The following is a 12,552-nucleotide window of genomic DNA, read 5'->3' on the forward strand; positions in this document are numbered from 1 at the left end:
GCGCTGGCGGTGAAGTTCAGTGCGCGGCAGCGCTCACCTCACTGCCTCTTGGTGAAGGAGCACCGGGTGCGGGAAGGGCCCGGAGACACGCACCCGCCGCAGCGCACCCTATTCGTCCTCAACGTCCCCCCGTACTGCAGCCCGGTGAGCGGGGTGGGGGGGCTGCGAGGGGCTCGGCTGGGAGCCCCCGGCGCGGGGATTGGTGCGCTGGGAAGGCTCGGAGGGGAATCATTCCTGTTCTCTGCCGATCGTTGTCCCCCTGCGTGAAGGATGTGCTGTCCCAGCTGTTCTCCTGCTGTGGGGCCGTGCAGTCTGTGGACCTCCGTGACAAACCGGGACCGGGAGAGAAGGCAGAAAAACGCACGTCCAAGTTCTTCACCAACAGAACGGCAACGGTAAAGCTTGGCGGGGATAGTGGTGCTTTAGTGGTCAGAATGGGAAGAAATACCAAGTATTGAGTGGTGGTGGTGGGTGGAGCATGAGTTACGGGAAAGCCGCTTGAGGTGGGTATAGAGTCCAAAGTTGGAAGAGATCCTTAAAAGCACTCAGGCCAACTCCCCTGCAGTGAACGGGGACACCTACAGGTAGATCAGGGTGCTCAGAGCCCCTCCAGCCTGACCTTGGGATGAGGAACCGCCACCTCTCTGAGCAGCCTCTGCCTCACCACTCTGACTGTAAAACGCTTTCTTCTTATACCCAATCTAAATGTTCTCTTTTTAGTTTGAAACCATTTCTCCTTGTCTTATCCCAACCGACTCTGATACTAGAGTCTGTCTCCTTTCCTCTGTCTCCCTTTGGATACTGAAAGGCTGCTATCGGGTCTCATCAATGTGGTAGTAGGGTTTAAATTTGTTACTTTTTTTTTTTGTCATCCTACTGGAACTTGTGATTTGACCTCTTTATGTGTCTCCAACTCCCACAGTATATCTGATCATCCTGGGGGTGTTGTCTTCTTTTAGGGATTTCAAGTTGCGTATGTGGTGTTCAAGAAACCAGATGGTGTCCAGGCAGCCAAGGCCCTGTCACAGAAAGGTCCCTTGTTGATATCAACAGAGAGTCACCCTGTGAAAACTGGCATTAGCAGTAAGTAAGCACCGGCTGCGCTCCCCTTAACCAGAGCAGGGGAAGCATTTCCTCGCTGAATTCTTCCTGACACATTCCAAGTTGTTCACCATTTTGTATTAAGCCTGGGCTGGGGAGATGTCCAGTATTTTATTGTCCTGTTTTTCTTATTGTCTTTTAGAATCATAGAATAATTAAAGTTGGAAGAGATTGCTAATATCATTGCATCCAACCATCAACCCATCACCACTATACCTGCTAAACACATCATCTTGTTGATAGCTTATTCTGTAAGATGTTGTAGGCCCTGGCTGAGTGACCCTGCAGGAAGATAAGGCTCTTAGTACATTGGAAGGGCAGTTTTTCCCCGCATCTCTTCATGTAGATTCAGAGAGACTGGCTGTGTTTTGCTATGAAAACTGAAGCCAGGCACCACATGGCTGTCAAGGTGTCAACACTTTGCATGTTACCATTGGTGGAAACACAACATTGAATGTTGCATTTCTTGGGTTTCAGGATAGTCTGCTTCTTCTTGAAAAGTTGCAAGCTCTTCTCATTACTTAATGCTTTTCTTCTGGAAGTCAAATCATGCATAAGCTAAGGTAGTGGGGAGGCTGAATGGAAGTGGGAACCAAGGGTGTTCTTTCCCACAGCAGTTCTCTCTGGAGCTGCTGAAAGACATTACACCAAAATTTGCTTCTAGCAGAGGCTACAACTGACTTCTGCTCTCTGTTTCAGAGTGGATCGCCAGATATGCAGAGTCAGTAGTGGATCGAGAAGAACTGAAGGCTGAGGTGGATGCCTACATGCAAGACTATGACAAAAAGATAGCAGAGGTGAGGCCAGGCTGGGGAGGGAACCTAGCTAAGCAGTTTGTTTGTGGAGAGAAAGGCAGAGGGAGAGGATCTCTCAGTGCCTGGGTCCTAATGGAAATGGCAGAGGGGAAGCACTGGCTGGCAGGATTGCTGGTTTGGTTCATTACAGCTGGCCCGTCCATCCAGGGCTCCCAGTAGGCACCCACAAATAAAACAGGTCCTGTCTGGCATGCAGTGTTGTGATTTGAGTGCCTGGTCCCGTGCGTTCCTTCAAATCTTGTACTAGGTACTGTAACTGTGTGTCAGAGTGGGACCCTGGAGGAGCCTGCATCAGACTGGCTGGCAGTCCAGCTGTACTAAACTGCCTCACCTTTCTGTCTCTGTAGGAAGAAGCTAAAGCAGCCAAGGAGGAGGGTTTACCAGATGAGGAGGGCTGGGTGAAGGTAACACGGAAGGGCCGCAAGCCTGGCCTGCCCCGGACAGAGGCTGCCAACCTGCGGGTGCTGGAGAGGGAGAAGCGGAAAAAGGCCCGCAAAGAGCTGCTCAACTTCTATGCCTGGCAGCATCGTGAGACCAAGAGAGAGCGTGAGTGTCTGAATCGCCTTCTACCCTTCTTTGTCTCATACTGTAGCCCAAAGAACATCTTTTTTTCTTTCAGTGGAACTACATCCAGCCGCAGTTGAACAGCTGGCTGGGAGGCTGAGCAAATGGTTTAGCCAGTTCCTGGGGGTCCCTTGCCACTACCTGGCCTAGCAAAGGCTGTTGGAATATTCTTTGAGAGAGTGGGCAAATAGTACCTTTCTGATTGTTTCTGTCAGTCTGCACAGAGGCAGCCACGGGAAGGGAGAACTAGCGAGTTCCTTCCCCAAGAGGGAGCTGCAGCACTGCAAAGCAGCTGGAGCCTCAGCTCTGCACTTAGCCCTGACGCAAAAGGACCTGTTCTGAGCAATGTGTGCTTCTAGCTGTCTGAACTGAACATCTTCCAGTGCAGAAGTGAAACTCCACAGGGAGAGGGAGGCCTGCTGCTCCCCTGTGACCTATCTTTCTTTTTTTGTGTGTTTCAGATATTGCCCAGTTGAGGAAGAAATTTGAGGAGGACAAGCAGAGAATTGCACTGATGCGAGCCCAGCGCAAGTTTAGGCCATACTGAGCTGCGCTGTTTCTTCTGATGCCTGTGCTGGAGAGGGCAGGAGAGATGCTTACAGACTCATGTGCCATAGGGTTTCAAGGAACTGAGGCAGTTTCGTATCCCTGCCATTGGATCTCATGTGGGAGCGTTGGCTTCAGTTGCGCTGCATCTTCCTGCTTTCCTGGCCGTGCCTGCACTAACATTATCCTAGGTGCGTGGGCCAGGGGGGCAGAGGCGTGTCTTCTGACAGCCTGTATCTCTGTGCCAGCCAAGGCCCTCTTAAGTTTGGTAAGAGACAGTATTGGCCCAACACAGCCTCTGCAGAGGCAGGGAATGGCTGAAGAATTGTAAATAAACTGGTGCTGTTCCTCAAAGGCAGGAATGCCCCTTTCTCCATTGCTGTGTTGTGGGGAACAGTGTCTTCTGTATTGGACTAGGTTGGTGATAAAAGCCGTGGCTTATGTGCCACTGGTCCTTTAGGTGTTTATCTGGGGGCAATAAAGAATGGGAGAGAAAGCCTTGGATACAAACAACTGGAAAGTTCCCAGACCTGCTGTCACAGGGAGAGATCAATGGTTTGGTACAGAGCCCTACCTTTTCTCTTGATGCTTCCCTCCCAGGCAGTTCCCTCTCAGCTGGGTGCTGAAATGCCCTTCCAGCTGTATTTGGATCTCTGCAGCTAGGTGTGGCCTGGGCAGTGGTGGGAACCGCTGCCATTCAGCACTGTCATTAGACAAGCTGAGAGGACAGCCTAGCTTTGGAGGGATAAACCAGACTCCAAGGTGTTTCCACAAAATCTGCTACCAGCCCACAGGAGGGCAGGTAAGGATGGGAACATGCACACCCAGTTGCTGGGCAGTGCTTTTGCTGCTGATCACATAACTTGCAACTTGATGCTAGCAGCCTGTGACAGTTGCTGTGATATGAAAGGAGGCACCCCTAACATGCAACATTTATTTTACTGCCTGCAGCCTCAGTAAGGGAGTGACCATGAGCATAAGGAGGAAATGCTGATAAAATGCTGATAAAAAAAGTAGATTTGCTGTCCTCTAGAAAATCCACTGTATGTGCAGCTTCCATTGCATGAGGAGATTGCCAGGCTTGCTTGCTTCACATGGCTTTTTGCATCTATTTAAGTAGGAGGCAGATGGATACTTAACATGAAATATCCAAAGCAGAATGCATGCAAAAGTCACTGCTTCATAAGATTGGCATTTGAACTGCTTGGGTGAGCATCCTGCAAGAAAGGTTCAGTCTTCTGTAAAGTCAAAGACGACAGTGTTAACAGTGGAAGATCAATCTTTATTTAGAAGGACAGAAATCACCTCTGCCAACTTTTCCATTACTAATAGTTCTCCCAGCTGCTTCAGCTAGAGGATTAATGACTCATTTCCCAGCAGTTCATTGAAGTGGCCTTCTGTACCCAGGTGAGCTCTCATTTAAGCTGATTATTAAAAAAAGCAGCAGCCCTCACAGTAAAACTGAGAGGTTGAGGCTGTCTGAGCTCAGGCAATCATGGAAATAAGCAGAGAAGCTGAACTCCTTCCTGTTTTTTCAACTGACTTAGCCCTGGGAGAAGACTTGTCACTTCAAGCTGAGAGAGAAGGAAAGAATGAGCTACGTATTTCTTGCACTGTTACAGCTGGTGGTGCTGCTGCTCCCTGAGGAGCCTCTGCAGTAGTATTCCTGCTCCATTTTAGGATGCAGAAGTTAAGAAGAAGAAAGGGGAAAGCCACTGTGTGTCTAACTTTGCAGATCTGCATTCACTGCTTCAGAGAGCTCAGCTTAGGAATAAATATCATGAAACTGACGTTGGATGTGAGGTAGGAATGGTGACAATTTCTCCAGAGCCAGATTTTTAGCTACTTCTTGTCCTGGACTGCTGTTGCAGTGACTGCTTAGAGCCTTGCTCTGGTGTTCTGCGCTGTCAGGAAGTTGCTGATGATCCCAGATACCACCTCGGGTTCGTTCAGGTGCACAAAATGACTCCCAGGCACCTCTACCAGCTGAATGTCCTAGAGGGAGAAGACAAGTAGAAATAAAACAGGAAAGTGTTCCTAAAGTGTTCCTTCAGGCAAGCTGTACTCGCTGTGTGGTACCCACTGGGAAGGAAGCCAGAGGAAACAATGCAAAAATGGTGTCTCAAAGAAAGGTTGGATTTTACATTTCCATAGCTAACTGCAGATACACCAGCCCCTGACAAACCCATCACATAAAACTGACAGTCCAACAGGGAGGCAGGACAAGGGTGGGAGGAACTGGGAAGAGCTACATCTGGAAGGCAGTACTGACTAGGATTTTGGCAGTAAGGGCAAAGCTGGCCTTCCGTCCCCTCATGTGAGGACTGGGTTGTTTAAAACAAATCCCCTGCTGTGGATGTCCTTTAAGGTAAGTTATTTCCTAGCTGCTTTCAGGTTGGTGCCTAGTGAAGTGGATGGAGATGCAAAGATGGAGATCGCTCCCACCTCTTTGAGGGTATGCTCAAATGCCTCCCGTAAGGATTTCACAAACTGATTTCTGCTCTCCAGCTTGTGTGGTATCAAGAGTCCATCTTGTGCTCTGAAAAGAAAAAGTAAGGCTCAGTAAAGTACACGGTGTGCCTCTGTCTTTGTGGCTGTCTCCTGGGCAGAAGCAGTGTCCCCAGGACAGACTGGGATGGCAGACCCAGCTGCTCTGCAGGCTGCCTGTAACCAGCATGGTTACAGGTTTGTGCATGGTAGTCAGAGGAGCAAGGCACAGCTTGGCTAAGCAGCTATTATCTGTCAAGCTATCTGTTTAATACTTGGAGTACTGCCTAGCAGTATCACAGGGAGACAGGTTAAATATTATCCCCCCAGGACTGGCTCTTTAACTTGTCTCAGTATATAATTCCCTGCCCCTACCCTATCTTCTGCTCTTGGCTTTATTCCTTCCAGCCAGCTTCTGCTCTCACCTCTGTCCTTTTCCCTCCTCCACACTGCTGCTTGAACACTATAATCACAGTTCCTGCCCTACTTGGAGCAGGAGGCACCAGGGCAGTTCCCCTGAAGAAGCCAGTGTTAGACTCCCTGTGGAATTAAGATTGTGCTGCAGGTAACTAGATGAAGAGATGTCTGAAGCTTGAGAGGATGTGTTTTCTGTATGGCCTAGAGGATCTGTCCTCACCATGATGTTCCATTTTTCTGCTCTGGTCAAATAGGAAAGGTCTTAAACACAAAGCAGTGCTCTCATGATTTGAACATCCTAGAAAAGCCAAAACTGAATCTCGTTTCTCAGCTCCCAGCACCTCCTTATTTTCCCCTGGACAGTATGGGCCAACATCACCAGAACCTTGCACACCTTGCCCTTTAAGGAGACAGCAAAAAAAGCAGGAGGACAAACGGCACCCAGACCAGACAGATGGCTTGTGGGGCTCCAGGTAAGACCAGACAGATGGCTTGCGGGGCTCCAGGTAAGACATCGGTTGCCTTCCCAGAATCTCCTCCCTGCCCTGGGGCTGAGTCAGGCTCCAGAACCAGCTGAAACAGGTGAATGCTGCAGTGGCTTTACCGTTTGTACAGCAAGAGCAGTAGAGGGCAGATGAGTTGTTGCCATTGAAGGAAGAGAGTCAGACCATAAGGGAAATATGCAGGAATGATGATGGAAAGGCTCATGTGTCTGCCAGGATGTTCCTTTTGCTCAAAGCCAGGGTGAACAGATGGGGAAGAGCCCTTCAAGCCATCACCCCTTCACACAGGCTGGCACTGAAGGCTGGTTTTGCTTGTGTCTCACTCACAGTATGATGAGAACACGGTCCTTGATCTTCTGCAGGAGCTTCACGCACTGTTCCACAGTGAGGTACTCTCGACTCTGCTGCAGGTGCAAAAACAGGGAGAGCAACAAAAGTCAGGGACAGCAGCTGAGGATAGAAGGTGTCCCCGAGCCCTGTACAGGAGAGGCTGAGGCCCCACAGCCGCTGTGCTGAGACAGGACAGGCTGCCAGGCTGCACACAAGAGTGCCTGGCTCTGCAACTGCTCCTTCTATCCAGATGTGTTTCAGGGCTGCCAACAGCACTGCCTGCTGGGTTGCAGCACATATGGGAATGATCTCACAGCAGAGAAAAAGCTTAAAAAAATCTTTTTAGTAAAAAGGAGATAATACAATACTCTGGTTTTCATAACCTGGCAGTAGCGCAGGTAGAGGAGGCCCTTCTTACACAATAGTGGCACAGTGCTATCAACATATCATATGTAAAGACTTTGTTCCACTCCCTCCCCCTTTCCTGTAAGGGTGACCTGACAAAGAAGCTGACCTAAAACATCCATCCATCTGCTGCCTTAAGAGTTACAACAGCAGGAAAATGTGGCCAGGAGGCCCTGGGGCTCAGGAACTGCTAAAAAAATCAGTAACATTTTCCAGTGACTCTAAGCTGAGTCAGTTAATGATCAAGTGCAGGCTCTTTTAAAAGCAGCATTTAAAAGAGGTGTGGGAATTAGGAAAGCAGTAAGTAAATGGTTGGGTGGAGGCAGAGCCTGGGCTCAGTAAGTGGGCCTCCACTACCTCTTTTTTCTGTAAGCTCAGGGCTCAGAAGCAGCAGGGGGCAAGTCAGAACAGCAATGCTCACCGTACGGACTCTCATGTCTCTGTTATACACCAGCCCTGCAAAGAAAACAAGAGAAGGTTTTCATGTCTCTAAAGAAACAGGAGTTGCTCTGCTCCTCGCCTCTGGGGTCTGCCCAAGACTTTCTGAGGTAAGAGGAGTAGGATTAACTCAAATATGTCATTTTTATTATTTTTTTTCTTCCTTTACCCATTCTAGGACTCAAGCTCCAATGTCAGTTGCTGGGAAATGAGAGCTTTGCCTGCAGATTTAATTGATCCCATTCAGGCTATGTAAATTCATAGCTCGGGCACCCTGGACCCTGTGGAAGACAATGGCTGTTGGCGCTGCTCCCTTCCCACAGCCGGTGTTGGGCCAGCCCTAAGATGAGCCCTGTCTCCAAGCAGCCCCTTACCAGTGGGTGTCTCAGTTGCTCCTCGCTGCAGCAGGATTGCCCCACCCTCTGCTGTCAGATGTCTGTTTGCTTCTAAGAGCCTGGAGGAGACATGGCAGAGACATTGTGCTGCTGAAAAAAGGAGGAAGCGAAGCGAAAATGGCATGACAAGGTGACAGCAAGCTCTCAGGCTGCTTCAGAGAAGAGCAGGAAGCTGACTGCAGAAGCAAAAAGTCTTGCTGAGATACTAGAAGAGAACCTGAATGGGCAGAACCGTGACAGTTTCCCGTTACGGTTCATGCAGCCACAACTGCCCAAGGTGAGGATGCACAGCAAATGAAGAGACAGGTGGGAACCCACCTCTGCAATGCTGCTTCAGGGCTACGTGCTTTGGGAGCTTGCTGCTTTGCTTCTAGACTCAGTAATCTATCGATAGCCAGCCGCTTTGATTTCAGCCATGCCTCAGTGTCCTAAAACAAAAAGATGTACAGCGCGGGAATAACCTCCCGTTTCTGCCTTATCAGAGGGCAGAAGAGGGTATTTTACCCATCAGCATCTCTCAGAGCTAATACCAGTTATGGACACGTTAAAAATGCCCACTTCTTGAGGACAGAGAACAGCAATACATAAGAGGCAAGATGGGAGCAGAAAACTAAGCACTGTTGTATAGAAGTTATTAACTTTTCACTCTTGTAATCTCTTTTACCTCCTCCCACTTCACTTTTGAATTGAAGACAACTCTCTAAAAGAACAAGGTAAATCTGGGATCTTTTTCCTCTCTGACCCTGGGCTTCCATCCCATTTCTGTCTACCAAACCCCCCAGCACCTGGTAGTGATAATGGCAGTCTGGGAATGTAGTTTTATGTCCTGCCAGGAGCAGGAAAAATCTGCCAGCCTTGCCCTCGGGTCACCAACAAGCTGTTGGCAAGAAAACAGCCTTGGCAGGCAGTTAGCTGTTTGGACAGAGGTTCCAGTTCCTTTTGCACATGGGCATGGCATAGACAAGTGAATTTCAGTGCTACAGGACTGCAGGATGGTCCCCAAGGGCCATGCTAAGCAGGGTCTCACTTCATGCAACAAGGAGCAGATCTGTGCTTGCCAAAGAAGTTTCAAGAATTGTGTGACCTGCCAGGAACTGGGCACATCAATGTTTTCCTTGAACAAATGAGGGAAAGACAAAAACATTTATTTTTATTTTAAAAAAGAGAGGGGAAGGACACATGAAGTCTAACCTCTGGAGCTAGCAGAAAGCCAAGATTTTCCAGCAAGATCAGCTTGTCCACCATCTCAGGATAAATGAAAGCAAACTGAAGAAAGACGAAACGTTATGAGACAAAGAGAAAAGCTACACATTGAGTGCTGTTTTACATCCTGCTGTACTGGAGAGGGGGTTAGAAAAGGGCCTCTCCTTCCCCAGAATCCAAGACCCGCATAATCTGTCTCTTCATTCCTCTCCCATTTGTTGTTCCAGCTGCAAAAGTCACAAACCCCATGAAGAAAGTATGCTTTACTCACCATTCCTGCCACAGACCCACCTGTAAAGGAAAGGAGGGTGCTCAGTTATGCCCAGGCCACCCCTTGGTAACAGGAGCATCTGTTCCCCGAAGCAGGAGCTGTCTTAGAAGCACAAATGCATGCTGGTACAAAGGGACAACGCCCAAGCTACACAGTAAAGCTCTCTTAGCAGAGAGGATGCAAGTAGAGAACAGGACTGGTAAGCTGGACTCTGTGTCCTGCCCCATCTCCCCCTCAGGCAGCAAAGACAAAGGAAGAGTTATCAGTTAAAACACTATGGTGTGCAGGTACTGTGAGCTGTGTCCAGAGAAGCCCTGGGCAAGAAAGGCAAGGCCATAAAGCCTGGGGAGAGCAGGAAGGCCTGCTGTGAATATTCCTGCCTTAGACCATCACTTTTTGTTCATCATGGTTCCCTCCTGGGAGCTCAGGAAATGCCCACAGGGACAGTCAGTGCCCTTTGTACTACAGTGTTGTGAAAACAGAAGCATTTAGACAAGGATGTAGATTTTTGAATCACCCAAGCAAGAACTTAGTACTTGACACAATATAATAAATATTCCAACCCAGCTTCTAGCAGCATGCTTTGTAAATTAATCATCTACTCATATTTCCGTGAATCTCACAGCTTACAAGGAAAAGAACCACTTACCCATACTGTGACCCATCAGGGTGAACCGTCTCCACCGCAATGCTAAGTGGCAACAGACAAAAACAGACAGTGATGCATTAGAAACCAGAGCTGTGGCATCTTGCTGCTTCCCCACTAAGACAGGCCTCTTCTCCCAAGAGGGCTTCTGCAATGCTTAATTTGTTTCCTAATCCAGAAATGAGGTGGCTAAGTAGGCCCGTTTTAAAGAAAAAGAACATCCACCACCTCATTTCTTTGGTAGTTATCTCACACAGCTCTCAAGTACACTCTGCACTGCAAACAAGCTACTGCAAATTCCCATTTATTGCCAGACATGAGACTGGCAACTAAAAAAGGAGCCTCACTGTGCAGCACCCACTGAAAGGGGGAAACCTTGACAGAGCACCCTCCTACAAGGATGCAGCACGAGCTGCAAGGACACAGCCAGCTCTGCTGCCCTAGGGAACGTATCATTATCCCAAGTGAAAGCTCTTTGCACCAGGAAGCATATCAGTGTTTCAGCTCTGGGAGACTTATAGGAAAATACTGCTTCATCAATGCTGCCATCTGAAACATATCACACTGAAAGGCATGTTTTACATTCTGAAACATTGAAGAGCTCCCACAGGCTCCCTTACAATCAGCACACAAATATGTAGTCAGATCAGGTTATTACTAGGGCCCAGCACACGCTGGCTTTCAGATTTCTTTGCATGGCCCTAAAGCAAGCACCAACCTGTGAATGGGGAGAACCAGAAGACTCTCCGGTTAACCTCTAACTCTGATTGGAGATTGCTGCCTGCTTAGAAAATGTCAGTCCGGGGGAACTACTTAGTTGCATCCACCACTCAGCCACTACCACTGCTTTTCAGTACAGAAACATTTCCTTCCCAGGGTTTACTGTTGCAGTTAAAAACAAACAAACAAATCAAAAACCCACAGAGGAGGAGTCGATTTAACAAAGCACGAGCTAAGGTTAGCCTGGAGAGAAGCAGAGGGTGCTCCCTCCCAGCAGTTGATGCTGCCGACTTGTTCCAAAGAGCAGGAGTGATACAGCACCCCCTGCACAGTCATCTCCGCAAGGGCCCTTTCAGCTACTCACCTGCTGCCACGCGGCGCACATCGCTCACATAATCTAGGAAATGATAAGGGGAGCCTGCAGGTCGGTGAGATGACAAGCCATGGCCAGAAAAATCCATCGCCACGTACTGGCAATCTGAAAAGCAGAGAGCATCAGACACACAGCCTTGCCACACAATAAAAACCAGGCCAGGGAGCCAGACCCACCTCTGGGGAGCAGTGGAATAAGCCTGTCAAAGGTGTTGGCATTGTCCAGCCAGCCATGCAAGCACAGCACAGGGTGTCCCTCCGGGGGTCCCCAGGCCTTGGCTGCCACATGGCCCCAGGGCACGGGGAACTTCACCTCCGAGAACATGCCCAAAATAAAGCACTCTCAAGCAATGTCCCCTGAGAGCCACGTGCTCAGAACACGTCCCAGGGAGCTTGTTAACAGCCTAGAGTTCTGAAAAGAGTAATACAGATCTTTAGTAACTCACTAGCTTTCTGTAGTCTTAATTAGCAGCTTCCTGATTTACAGCTCCCCATTCAACATCCCTAGCCACTACGCCTGCTAGCCTGTTTGGGGACTCCTCCTCCCAGCACGTACTAGTGATGCTCCTAGGAAAAGAGGGAGTCTTTTCTTCCTGGGAATAAGGATGCTGCCTCCTGTACTAGATTACTGCCTCCTTCTCCTCTTTTAACCTGTGATTTCTCCTCTTCCAGAGCCTGGCATCTCCTACTAGATGCTCCTAGAGTATGTCACACAGCAGGTCCCCTGCTGCCACCCTCCCACATGCTCCTCTGGGCCACATGAGATGAGCCCACAACCCACCAGGCACCTGCTGGCACACGCACCTGTCTCACTGCTGCCAATCTGCCTGTTAATTGCTGAGCTTCATCAATATACAGAATTGGTTGGTTGGAAAGGACCTTTAACCCTAAGCTCTCAAGTAAACCCCCTCCAGCACAGACCGGCCTCTGGGGCTCTGTCAGGGCTGCCCTGAACATCCCTCCATTACCCCTAACCCTTCTAGCTCCCCAAGACCCACAGGTAGCCTGAATCCCCACACACACAACCAGCCCCATCTCTCACATGTGCCCCCTTCCCAGTCGCTTAAGCTACCCACCCTACTGTAATGACTACAGCAGGTCCCTCTGTCACATCCAAGAACAAACTGAAGGACACTGCCGTCGGGGTCCCGAGGGAACCTGCAGGCCCTAGAGGACCTCACCAGCTGCACCTGAGGCCTCCCCCCCACCCACCCACCGCTCAGAAGCTCCATTAAGCTCAGCACGGGGCCACCTCCCCTAGCCCACGGGCTGGTCTCATCACAGCGCCTCAGCCCTCTCCTACCGTTCCGTCCGCTCGCACGGCGCAGCCAGGCCGCAG

General features: G+C 49.5%; 2 protein-coding genes across 3 annotated transcripts; one reads left to right on the forward strand and one right to left on the reverse strand.

Annotated features, from left to right (window-relative positions):
* Window positions 1-3,406, forward strand: RRP7A (ribosomal RNA processing 7 homolog A; the record flags this gene model as incomplete). The annotated part of the gene is made up of 6 exons (XM_003202330.3): window positions 1-144; window positions 270-395; window positions 960-1,083; window positions 1,801-1,898; window positions 2,264-2,462; window positions 2,942-3,406. Coding segments are annotated over 6 exons (777 nt in total), but the record flags the coding sequence as incomplete, so codon positions are not given.
* An 881-nt stretch (window positions 3,407-4,287) lies between these two features.
* On the reverse strand, window positions 4,288-12,552 carry SERHL2 (serine hydrolase like 2). 2 transcript variants are annotated; one of them, XM_010710214.3, is made up of 12 exons: window positions 12,517-12,552; window positions 11,391-11,625; window positions 11,206-11,319; window positions 10,125-10,166; window positions 9,476-9,495; window positions 9,193-9,267; window positions 8,320-8,429; window positions 7,981-8,060; window positions 7,590-7,624; window positions 6,761-6,837; window positions 5,472-5,565; window positions 4,288-5,021 (listed from the first exon to the last, which is right to left on the reverse strand). In XM_010710214.3, exons 2-12 carry the CDS (start codon window positions 11,536-11,538, stop codon window positions 4,905-4,907), a joined length of 912 nt encoding a protein of 303 aa, XP_010708516.1. In that variant the 5' UTR covers window positions 11,539-11,625; window positions 12,517-12,552; the 3' UTR covers window positions 4,288-4,904. The 2 variants fall into 2 exon arrangements, with proteins under 2 accessions (XP_010708516.1, XP_019469961.1); XM_019614416.1 differs by lacking the exon at window positions 9,193-9,267.

Source organism: Meleagris gallopavo, chromosome 1 (genome assembly GCF_000146605.3).
Source record: "Meleagris gallopavo isolate NT-WF06-2002-E0010 breed Aviagen turkey brand Nicholas breeding stock chromosome 1, Turkey_5.1, whole genome shotgun sequence".
In the NCBI taxonomy this organism is placed as follows: Eukaryota; Metazoa; Chordata; class Aves; order Galliformes; family Phasianidae; genus Meleagris; species Meleagris gallopavo.